Source organism: Macadamia integrifolia, unplaced genomic scaffold (genome assembly GCF_013358625.1).
Source record: "Macadamia integrifolia cultivar HAES 741 unplaced genomic scaffold, SCU_Mint_v3 scaffold2308, whole genome shotgun sequence".
In the NCBI taxonomy this organism is placed as follows: domain Eukaryota; kingdom Viridiplantae; phylum Streptophyta; class Magnoliopsida; order Proteales; family Proteaceae; genus Macadamia; species Macadamia integrifolia.
This window is the reverse complement of record NW_024868628.1, coordinates 50,134-63,072: the sequence shown is the minus strand read 5'-3', so window position 1 is coordinate 63,072 and position 12,939 is coordinate 50,134. Positions and strand designations below refer to the sequence as shown.

At 38.5% G+C, this 12,939-nt stretch overlaps 1 protein-coding gene across 5 annotated transcripts in view; it reads left to right on the top strand.

Moving 5' to 3' along the window:
* Positions 1-8,686: 8,686 nt before the first annotated feature.
* LOC122066267 (pentatricopeptide repeat-containing protein At2g16880-like) overlaps positions 8,687-12,939 on the top strand; it is an 11,350-nt gene continuing 7,097 nt past the window's right edge. For 3 of the 5 annotated variants that reach the window (XR_006136315.1, XR_006136316.1, XR_006136314.1), the window contains exons 1-2: positions 8,687-8,848; positions 9,488-12,136. Coding sequence is in view for 1 of the 5 variants with exons in the window: in XM_042630088.1 (XP_042486022.1) it covers positions 9,680-12,037 (2,358 nt within the window). In the remaining 4 variants the exon portion in view is untranslated. Of the gene's footprint in view, positions 8,849-9,487; positions 12,920-12,939 lie in introns of those variants that run through there. The other 2 variants (XR_006136317.1, XM_042630088.1) reach the window with 2 other exon arrangements.

Genomic DNA, 12,939 nt, shown 5'->3' with positions numbered 1-12,939 from the left:
TTTTAGATGTGATGATCAATATAGTTGGATGTTTGTAATTCTCATTCGGACCAAGGCATTTGGTTTAAGGTGCACTCCATTCAACACTGTTTTGTTTGTGGCCACATTTAGTTTATCTAAACTGCAGAGTCATTTTAAATAAGTTTTAAAATCTAAAACTTGTGACATATGTTGCCCAAGTGGGAGATTGTAAGATTTTCAATTAGGTGAGCTAGCATAGTCTAAGATTTATTTTCAAAATCGGTTTAGTGGTATTGACTACAGATGAAGTAAGCAGAAATAATCCAATAATGGTAAGTGATCTCTATGGAGATATTGAATTTTATTAGCACACCTTAATAGTATAAAATATATATTACTATGTGTGGACCTAAGGTATTGTTTCTTTAATGCGGAGGAAACCCTAATTTCTTTGCAGGATTGGTCCCTACCATCACCCTTATATATAGTTGTCACTGACCCATTAAGTGAGGCTAATAATCTAAAACAAAACAGAAAGAGGGTAGATCAAACCAACATTGATCGTGTTGTATAAGGAGCATACGAGAACAGATTTGAGAAGTTGTTATTCTTCAATCATGGATTCAGGTATGCCTAAAACATATCTTTGTAGTGTTTATTGCGCATGCTCCTCGATCTTCATGAATCATTTCTGCATTTATTTTCTATCAAACAAAACATAATATCTGGATACAACTCATTAACTGAATGTATTTTATAGCGCAAAAATAAAGAACCTCATTAAATGAATGTATTTAGTAGCAAACATTTAAAGAGAGAGTTACTGGAACTAAATCTAATCTTCATCTAATGATTGATGAACTACAGATGCTTGAGATGATATATGAGAAATAAAATCCTATAAACAGTCATTGAACGAATTAGAAAGTAAAAAAAGAAAAACAAACAAACAACATACCAAGCTGAAATTACTCACCATAAGTGAAATGAAACTGGGGTATGTGTTATCCACCAATAGTGTAGTCATTAATGTTGTTACACCCGTGCCCTAATCCGGTTTAATTTGAAAATGTTGTGATAGGCCTTGGATCGGAGATCGAAAGTATGATCGGGTTTTGGCTCACAGCTGCACATTGTCGAAGGGGTAAGGATGACCCCACATGTTCGTGCATTGCATGCCTATCTAACTAGAGGGGATTTATACATTTCGATCCCAGACGGTAAGTGACCCGAGTCCCCACACTTGATTTTCGACATGCATTATAATTGCCAAAAGGCCTTGTGTATGTCTGAGGGTAGCCACCCGTGCGAGGCCAACCATATGATAGAAAGCTATCAAGACAGTAATCTATCTTGGCCACCGAAAACAAGCCATCGGAAGCAGCCTGGGCCTGAATTTGGTGCCTGTTTTTGGTGGGTTGGCAGGCTGTTGTCAAGGTTCTGATGTCCGTGGTTCCCACCACTCACATTGTAAATGGTTCCGGATGATCCCAAATCATCCTCCACATTTTCCTCTTGATGTGGGTACCTTATGAACCTAAATGTGTGGGTTCTCGTGCCCCTAATTTCAATTTAACATGATTGGTTCAAAAGAGGTCCAAACCAAACAGACTCTTAAGGCCAACTTAAGTTATAAGTTGGGAAATGAGGATTCATTTCCTCATTTCCCTTGTGCCCAATGTAGGAGAGGAGAGAAAGAGGAGAGGAAGTCAGAAGAAGAGGAAGAAGGAGAAGGTTGGAGGCTTACCTTGGTGCCGGCTGTCGCCTTGCTACCGGAGGTAAGTACAACCTCCCATGCCACTCCCTCCCTTCATTTTGATCTAGAAAAAGCTAGGTATGGATAGAATCTTGGTGTACACACTATGTTAAGGTTGTAGGATGGGTGTTCTACCCTCCTGGTGTTGTTGTCGAGCTCGAACCAAACCCGTTGAGCTCCGGCAACATATAATGCCAAAAGACCAACTAAGGTTTCGATCGTTCGATCGATATATCTCCTAAACGGCTCTATGGAATTGGAATTTTTTTAGCCTTGAATGATGCTAGGAACATCCCTTACAAACGTCATGGAACAAATCTCGATAATCGGGCCCGAGCTGAAAAGCCCTAAATTGTTGGATTACCCTGTACCACCACCGGAAACAGCCCACTGGATCCACTAGGTCTGTTTTCGGTGGTATATTTTCAGTGGACATGCAGCCTAATGTGCTCTCTGTCACCTCCACTGGAAACAGGTCCGATATTTCTGGTGGAAATGCCTTGTTTCCAGTGGTTGTTTACAGGTAATTGGGAGACAGTGTCTGTACATTTTGGGGGTGAATTGTGTAGGTCCCTCCTGATGTTCCCGACGCATACTGATGTACGATTTCCTTTGTGTCTAGGACAGTGACGTGCATGTGTCCCGAAGTCAGAATTGATTTGATTGATCGTGACCTTACTTGAACCCTAAACCAAACAAAGATCAACAAGGTGAGGGATGGACTATATTTATTTCTAAATGTTTATTATCATTAAATTGCTCACATGTTTAGAATTGTATGTTTAATTGTAATTATTCAAATACGATTATGATATGTTATATTATCATTTTATGATTTTGATATGAGTTGTATGAAAATGTATAACGGGATCCAGTGTGGCTGAGGTGGTATTGGTACCGTGATCACCTTGTGTTTGGATGTGTGCGTGTGTGTGAGACGGAATCTGACGTTGTTGAGGTGGTACCGGTGCCATGATTGTTGTATATATGTTGCATTCATGCACTAATTATGTACATTAGAGTTAGTTGTAGTCGCGGGTTACACTTTGTGGCCAAGGTGTCACTGGTATCGTGTACCTCAGGATTGCATTTGAAAATGGATACGCTTCGTGGCCGAGGTCTTGCTGGTGTTGCGTAGTCCATACTCAACTGTGATATGTATGCTAGATTAGGTAAACGATCTCAGTTTACACTTTGTGGCTAAGGTCTCTCTAGTATCGTGTACCCGGGACTGTATTTGGAGATGGATTATACCTGGTGGCTGAGGTCTCTCCGGTATCGTGTAATCCATACAAATTGTATCATTATGAAGGCATATAGTATACATATGGTTAGGTATCACTCCCTATGCTATGCACCCTTGCCTATGCTATGCACCCTTGCCAACAACTATTAAGGTGTTGGATAACCCATTGTGGTATGTTTGATGTGTCTTTCCGAAAGTGCCACTCCCGCAGTACGATATGATTGTTACCAAAGGTGAGAACCTGTCTGGAGTGGCCGATGTGTCACCGGTGCCATGACTGCCAGGAGGGGGTTATCAAGGGTTTTCTGGGTGACCCATAGATGCATACAGGGACCGACAAGCTTCTAATCATGGCTAGGGTTTGTATCGCTACGTAGTCGATGTCGTTTCTGAGATGAGGGATACAGCCTAATGCGCCGTAGTAGCATTTACCAGACTTAGTTTGTATTGTTAGGTAGATAAAAAACAAATGAATTGTATGTGTTTAATTTTCACAATCATGTATAAATTATTACTGCTATTATCTTTCTTGGATGTGCTTGTCCCACCCCTCACTGAGCGAGTTAGAAAGCTCACCCCACGTATACACCCATTTTTAGATGATGATGTAGGTACCGTGGTGCCAATGGCAGGTGACCTAGCATCTTCTGGGTCAGTGTATGGTGTGAGCAACTGGTGGATGCCAGAAGTAGAGGAGCACGATCAGGACTATGCTTACGATCACTGTGCTTACGCTGCACCTTGAGATTGTACATCATATTTCGATACCTTTGGATATAGTTGTGGACTGTATATTTTCTTGAGGTTATATTATATGTTGTGGATGAATGTAATGGAATAACTCGGTTATTTCTATTATATTACCTCTAGATGTTTCTCCCATTTTACTTATAATTCCGCTACTATACTCTAATTCCACAGCTTATGTTGGTTTGTGTTGTGAGATTGTGAAAATGTTAAGGTACTGCTATCTGAGATCCTGGTAGTTTTATGAGATAGGTGCGTGTCTTACTCACACCGCCAGTATTCCTAATGGTAAGTTGGGTCTACTGGAAGTGGGGTGTGACAAACGTAGGATTTGTTTACTATTCTTGAAAATGTTGATTTTTACTAGGCCCTCCACTTTTCTTCCTTTTGCCTTGTTTTTTCACCCAACTCTTTGACCGTCTACCACCTTTTTTGATTTTCTCTTTATGCTTCACATGTACTCCATTGTATACATCATCTAGAAAATCAGTCAATATTGGATCGTCAGGACAATCAACTGAGCTGATTCTAATACTTGCAATCTTCAACCTTAATTCATTAGTAGCATCTTTCACCAACTCGTATACTTCAACTGTATTTGAAGCTTCTGCTGCTATTTGAACAAGTTTAGGACAAATATGCATATACTGTTGTGTACAGTCCAGGTTGATATATTCTTTAACTTCTTTCCCCTACTGTCATTGACCACCATAGTTCTTGCACCTCGTGTCCATCTCTTCAAAATATAGGATTCAGAAATACACTTTATATTCAATACATCCAAAACTTTCAAACAATGGCAACAAAGAAGACCATCTGTCTTGAATTTCAAGTAAGCACAAGCTATAATCCCATCAAGTGGGTTACAAAAGACTTTATATTCACATTATACATCAACAATTCCAACCTGAAAATCAATGAAGGAAAATCTATCAGTCTAGCCTCTGATGCAACAAATAGTCATCTAATTATATTCCTCTTGAAATAACTAAAAAATTACAGGAGTGTAAAGTTTCCCAGCTTGTTTTTGGACAATTGACATTGAATTTGCAAGTCATGGCAACTTGTTTCTTGCTTTAAATTTAGCTTTTAATTCATTACCACACTTCTGGTTAAGAACTCTCTCAAAATGCTTAAAAAATTGCACAACATCCAAAGTTGACTTCAAATAGTCCTTCAAATCACTATTCAGACTCTCATTGAGCTGTGCACTTCGAATGCCTATTGTGAATGCATTTCTCATATAACACTTCTCCCATTTACTTCTAAGTACATATATGCACCGTAACCATGAATTATCCATAACATCATATTTGCTAAGTAATTTATACCATGTTGTCTCGAATTATTCTTCATCATCGTATTGATATATGCATTTCTATAAATCTGTAAGAAAATATGAGCCATCTTTCATCATATTACCCAAATGCTTAATTCCATTCTGCATTAAGTGCCATGTACACAACCCATGCCATGTCTAAGGCCACAGTTCTGTTAATACTCTAGCCGTAACAGCATCTTGGTCCATAAATATAGTTTTAGGCTTCTTTCCACCATGTGCTTAAGTGAATACCTCAAACAACCATTTGAAAGATTTCACTGTTTCATCATATAAAAGTGCAATCCCGAATATAGTGCATCTTCTATGATGATTAAATCTAGCAAACAATCCAAACGGCTTACACTCTCTGTTGGTGCAAATGTAGTGTCAAAGGTGACTATATCTCCAAATTGTGTGTAATCAATGATCATCTTTGAATTAGCCCAAAATATATTAGTTATTTGTTCTTTACTATCCAGTTGAAATGAGTATGTAAAAGATGGGTTGTTCCTAGTTTGGGTAACAAAGTACTTCAACAACTACCTGCTTACCATCTTGGGTCGTATAGCTCAGATTCTCGATCCCACCAACTTGCCTACCCATCAACTCAATTGTGGATCTAGGTCTAATCCCTGAGTCATCAACCAAATCAATTTCGTACTTATGTATGTCTAACATATTCCTCTATGAACGCATTATATGAACTGTTGATATAACATGATGATTATGATTATGTTCCCCCAAAAATTCACAACACATGTATTTTCCATCCTCAACCAAATATATGGCCATCCGTGCCTCACAACTTGATTTTGTCTCAGCTCAGGGGTTAATAGTATTGATGTCTCGCTTGTCTGGTTTTCGACAACCAGCTAAATGTTATAGTCATTTTGCCGTTTTTGCTTTTATTCACAGTGTGTCTCCTAATACTAAACCTCATTGCACTTCCGTAACTATTGTAAAAATCATATGCATCATGTTCTGAATTAAATAACATACTAATCTAAGGTTCTCTCACATCGTTCAAATAAGCATTCTCCATATTAGAGAAAACAAATAAAAACAATGGCACTTCAGATACTACTACATTCATGACAATCCACATACAATTAATAACTAACAAAAATATTGCACTCACACAAATAATCCAAAGAGAGAAAAAAAGATAACATGAATTACAATAATCAAATATCTAAACAGGATTAGCAGCGTTGTTATGGAGTCTTGGATCTAAAATGATGTTATGAACAAGAGCGTCTTCATGAAAGCATTGGAACCATAATATGCACAAAATTTCACATCTCACTATAACATATGTTTAAAAAAGAACTCAAACCTAAATTGCAAAAGTAGAAGCACAAAGGGTATCTCTATTACTTCTCCTTCGCGAAAGAAGCATATAGGCACATTGCCACATACACTAAAAAAAGAAGGCATTTTATCTTACATACTAAAAAGAAAAAAATTAGGTTGTTCTACTGCAAACCAAGAGAACAAAACATATTATGACAAAAACAAAAATAGGTTGTTCTACTGCAAACCAGTAGAATAGAACAGATTCAAGAAAAAAAAATTAGGTTCCTCTACTGCATACCAATAGAACATAACAATTTAGAGAAAAAAAAAAAAAGATTCCTCTATTGCATAGCAATAGAACATTACGGATTAAAGAAAAAAAAATATGTTATTTTCAAACAAAGGGGTTTACTTGTAGCTGATTGGTGTGGGGAAAATCTCCACTGCACAGATAGAGCTTCGCGACCGAACAGACAGAGCTTCAGCTCTCGAGGAGTACTCAGATCAAAATCAGGAAAAATCGAGAGCCCTAACGACTCTCTTCATGAGAGAGAGAGAGAGAGAGAGAGAGAGAGAGAGAGAGAGAGAGAGAGAGAGAGAGAGAGAGAGAGAGAGAGAGAGAGAGAGAGAGAGAGAGAGAGAGAGAGACTCAACGATATCCCTATTACTTCATCTTCACGACAGAGAGACGACGAGTATTTTTCCTTCGTGAGCAGAGAGACCTTCGTGAGAGCGATTTTAAGGATTTTTCCTTCCTTCATGAGCAAACATAGGTGTGAGGAGATAGTGAAAGGGGTGAGAATGAGAGAGAATCATGCAACCAGCGGGAGTTTTTAGGGTTGTTTTGATTCAAACAGAGAGACCCGATCCCGGTTTGGTTCACTTGAATTGGTTGGTTCATCCAACCTCAAACCAGATTTGCATTGGTTTCAACCTTAAAGCAATCTTGACCGTCCCCTTTTGTCCATCCTCGTGTCGTCTTCTGTAGAGGGAAAAACAAAGAAATGCATGATTAAGCAAAATAGAGGATTTTTATTCGAAGTTAGGGGTTCTTTTTTTTTTCGAGTCCATTGTCATAGTGATTTTTCTTGTGATATGGTGATGTTTATATGCTTTATATAACTGAATTTTTATGCCAAACTTTTGAAGCGTAATCCTTTAATAACCAGACATTCCGCTTCCAAAAATTTTCTATTCCATCCTCCTTTTTACTGAAAATTTCCTATTTTTTCTGAGTTCTTGTGCCAATTAATACTTGAACCTTCCTTTTCAAAATTTATTAACTAGGTTCAGAGTTAGTGTCCTCATTCCTTTTTTTTTTTTTTTTTTTTGTTGTCTAACTAGGAACTTGTCTGGGTATCGCTGGCTGTACCCTACAATTTTATGGATAGAAGATAAGTGAAGAAAATACAATGGGGGGAGACATAACACGCTTTACCCCTAGCCATGCATCCAAAGATTTGACAAAATAAAATTAGAAATTTATAAAATGAAATCCAATATCCAACCATTGTATTGAGTTAGTCTTCTCATTCAATCTGGCTTCCCTCTCTATTTTCTCCCCTTCTTTGTGTTCCCCTTTGTCATGAGCAATTTATTGTAATTTACATTAATTCCTTCTTTCTTTCTTTTTCAGGTGCTGATTTTTTAATCTCATTGGTTCTCAGAGATGATGGTTTGAAGAACAACTTCCCAGATGGATTTAGTATTAACACACCTGTTATCCTTGCTTGAGCTGAACAGTTGCTCTAATAGATTGGCGAACGATACAGGCTATCTCCTCAATCAGGCTCATGGAAGCACCAACGTCTTAGCAGCAGCTGAATCTGACAGTAAGGAACATAGTCACCATACTTCCCAACCTTCCCTCCAATCACTAAAGCCGTACATTCATCACCTCACCCCTTCTTTGATACTATCAATCTTCTCATCTGATTATTTGCCGAAAGCTTCTGATGGTGGGAAGGAAATAGCTGTTCTTCTCTCCCTTTGCCTGGCCTTTTTCTGGGATGAGTTATATATATATGAGAGAGGGATATGTATGCCATTGATATCAAGTATGCTAGTGGATAGCACCAATAAGATCACATGATGGAGTGTCATTCAAGAAGGATATGAGGATCATTTAACAAAAAAATGATGATAGACACAATGGGTGCTAACATACTTGATGTCATCGGCATATCCAACCTTTCCCTTATACATATATATATATATATATATATCTCATATGTATATGTATATATATATATATATATATAAAAAAAAAAAAAAAAAAAATAACGGCTATTTATTCCTGTATTTTTAATAAAATGTCTAGAATACCCTTCTTCATCGCTCTCAGCCCTTCTATTGGGAAAACACAGCCCCTTGTGCTATTCGCGATTTTGCATAGGTCGACCGTCGACTCTCTGTTCTTTGCTAGCAAACTCGATTTACCCGATAGAATGGCAGAAGACAGTAGTTGCCGTAAAGCTTCTGAAGAATCCACGGCGGCTGTGACAGCAGCGACAAGACAAAGGTTCGTCTCTCTGAAATTTTCCTTTTTTATTTTGAAATTAGGTTTATATGCTCATTCGTTTATGTTTTGTTTATTTAGGTTCGAACGTCTTAAGTACTGTAATTTTGATTCTGATCTAGGGAGATGTTTGTTGATAGTGTTTCGTATTCCAACATTTACTTATCTGTTAAATTGATCCTGAGTTTGAATGCTGATCCTAATGAAATCGGAAGAGAAATGGACTTCTAGGAGTTAAATGGTTTCAATGCATTTAGGGTTTTTGAGCTCTGTTGTTTCCGCCTAGGTCTTGATAGTAGAAGGGCTTGTGTTTGTGGTAAGAACTTCAGTTTTTTTCTGGAATAGAGTTATTAGTGTCTTCTTTCACTTTAGCCTTCTCGTGAACACCTTCCTTCTCTTTTGATGGGTTTAGAACTGCTGGGATCGATTTGGTACCTGATTTTTCTGTTTGGGTATCATCTTACTAACCTGCTCAGCTCCTAGAAATTTATAAAATAAAAGCCAATATCCAACCATTGTATTGAGTTAGTCTTTCATTCAATCTGGCTTCCCCTCTCTATTTTCTCCCCTTCTTTGTGTTCCTCTTTTTCCTATGCAAATTATTGAAATTTACATTAATTCCTTCTTTTTTTTCTTCTTCAGGTGCTGGATTTTTAATCTCATTCGTTCTCAGAGATGATGGTTTGAAGAACAACTTCCCAGATGGATTTAGTGTTAACTCGCCTGTCATCCTTGCATGAGCTTAAAATTTGCTCTAATAGGTTGGGGAATGATATAGGCGTATAGCCCCAACCTGTATCAACCCTGAACCATATTATCTCCTCTATCAGGCCCATGGAAGCACCAACATCTTCAGCAGCAGCTGAATCTGACATAGTAAGGAACATAGTCAACATACTTACTTCCCAACCTTCCCTCCAATCACTAAAGCCATACATTCATCACCTCACCCCTTCTTTGATACCATCAATCTTCTCATCTGCATCCCATTCTTCGTGCCCTAGCACACTTCTTACCTTCTTTCAATGGTGTCATACTAATGTATCCAATTTCACCCATGACTGCAATTCCCTGCCTTCCCTTCTCATCCTCCTCCCTTGTCTCTTTAAACAAAATAAGTTCTCTGCTGCCAAATCTCTTCTACTCTCCTTCATCGCTGCTGACACTCGTCATGTCCTTCACTACCACCTTCTCCATCCATCTTCTCGCTTCCCTTTCCCCTCCAAAGCCCTCCTTGACACTGCAGTTGGTGCATATATCCAGTACGGGAAACCTCACCTCGCGTTTCAGATTTTCAAGAAGATGAAGCGCCACCGTCTCCTCCCAACAGTCCTCACCTGCAACACCCTGCTCAATTCCCTGGTAAGATACCCATCTTCTTATTCACTTCCTATGTCAAGACAAGTCTTTGATGATGCCATCAAGCTTGGGGTCATCCCAAATACAAACACTTTCAATATTATGATTTATGGGTATTGCTCAAATTCTAAGTTTAAAGAAGCCCTGATGTACCTTAACCGGATGAGTGACTTTGGTTGCTTACCTGATAATGTTACTTATAATACCATCCTAGATGCTTTCTGTAAGAAAGGACTTTTGAATGAGGCTCGGGATTTACTTTCTGATATGAAATATAGAGGGCTTTCCCCAAATCGGAATACATTTAACACGTTAGTTTCTGCGTATTGTAAGTTGGGTTGGCTGAAGGAGGCAGCAAAGACAATTGAATTGATGACCCAAAGCAAAATTTTGCCTGATATTTGGACTTACAACATGTTGATTCATGGGTTGTGCAAGGAGGGTAGGATTGAAGAAGCTCTCAGACTTCGAGATGAGATGGAGAACCTGAAATTGTTTCCAGATGTTGTTACTTATAACACATTGATTAATGCATGCTTTGAGTGGAAGATGAACTTTATGGCCTATGAGTTGGTTGAGAAAATGGCTGAGAAGGGTGTGGAGCGGAATGCTGTTACCCATAATATTATCATTAAGGGGTTGTGCAAACAGGGGAAGATAGAGGAAGCATGGGAATCCATTAAAAAAATGGAGGAAAATGGGGTTTCTCCTGACTGTGTTTCTTACAATACCTTGATCAATGGGTACTCAAAATCAGGAAAAATGGCGGATGCATTCAAGATGATGAATGAGATGGCTCGGAAAGGTTTGAAGATGGACATTGTTACTTTTAATACTGTTCTCTACAATCTCTGTGAGGAGAGGAAGCTAGATGAGGCCCGTGGCCTACTTTGTAGTGCTGCAAAGAAGGGCTATTCCATTGATGAGGTTAGTTATGGCACTTTGATAATGGGATATTTCAAAGATGGGGATGTTGATGGGGCTTTGAAGCTTTGGGACGAGATGAAAGAGAAAGAGATCCTTCCTAGTGTTGTTACCTACAATTCAGTTATTGGAGGGCTTTGCAAGTGTGGCAAGACCGAGGAGGCATTGGCCAAGTTGAATGAGCTTATACGGAATGGGTTGGTGCCTGATGAGACTACGTACAACAGTCTTATTCATGGGTACTGTAGGGAAGGAGATCTGGAAAAAGCTTTTCAGTTCCACAATAAAATGGTTGAGAAATCCTTCAAGCCAGATACTTATACTTGTAATATTCTTCTTCGTGCACTCTGCGATGGGAGAATGATAGATAGGGCTCGTAAGCTCTTCCAAACATGGGTCTCAAAGGGGAAAGTTGTTGATACCGTCACTTACAACATTCTGATAACAGGTATGTGCAAATCTGGTAAAATAGAGTGGGCATTGGAGCTTTTCAGAGAAATGGAAGAGAAGAAACTGGAACCGGACCACATTACATACAATGCTATTTTATGTGGACTTACAGAGTCGGGTAGGACTGAAGATGCCGAGGAGTTTCTATCCAATATGATTCAAAATGGAAAATTACCCAATCAGTTCTCTCTTGCAGTTAGTAGGGAAGCCACCCCAGGAGCACATGGTAAAAAAGGCCAAGAAGCGGTTGCTAATGGAACTCCACATGACTGCGATTCAAGTTCTGTTGCTTACTCTAAGCGCATTGATGACCTATGTAATGAAAGAAAATACAAAGAAGCAATGTGCACATTGGAAGAATCAATGAAGAATGGTATTGCTATAAAGAGATCCGCATATATTACTTTAATGGAAGGGCTCATTATTAGGCGGAAAAGCACATCAAAGGTGGCCCAATAGAAGTGGCCTTTATGTTGTTTCTAGTCTCTTCTCGATCAGCGGGTCAGCCTTATTATCTTATTTTAGTCAGCGGTGAGCAGTTGAACCAGTTAAGTGAAGGTAAACATTCCTTTCCCGTTGGAGAAGGAAACATAATTGGAGATTGTTTGGATTTTGATATCTTATAATGCTTTAGACCACATACACACACACAATTGGAGATTGCCAGTGCTCCTTTAAAATTGTAATATTTATTACCTGTGGGCCCATAGCAACCTAAACTAGGGTTTTGGAACCCCAGATGGCATCAATTCTTAATATTCATGAAACCACTGCTAATTCCTAGCCTTTTATAATTTTCAATTCTTTGTTATTTTCTATAAATTCTACTGTTTGGTTGACAGAAATTTAAGAATGATGAGGAGGAGATATTCTTAAGCTTTTGACCGAAACATATCTCTAGTTGACGAGGAAGAAATGTCACTGAATTTAGAGTATACATTAAAACAAAGTAGATTTTCATTGTCTGAGCGTATTTTGGTAAATGGGTGATGAGAAAAAGGCTTACAGCCCTGAGCTATCATTTGGTATACTACAGTTAGACTTATCATTTGATTATCTTGTAGTGTCTGATAATATTTCTTTTGAATTGAAAGTTTTAGCCAGCTGATATAGGTAGTACTATGCATTTGTAAACAGGTGTCTCGGGGTTTTCATGTGGCTTCCCTTGTCATGTATGGGAGGAGATCGCAGCTGAGGCAATTGGAATACCTCAGTTCCGATTCAGATAAGAGCAGAATTTCTCCCTGCCGATGGCATTGCCGAAGGTGGGGGGCAAATTCTGCTTCTTGGTTCAGTCTTTTTTTCTGGATTTTTTTTTAGTCGTGTTTTTTTTTTTTTTTTTTTTTTTTTTTTTTTTTTTT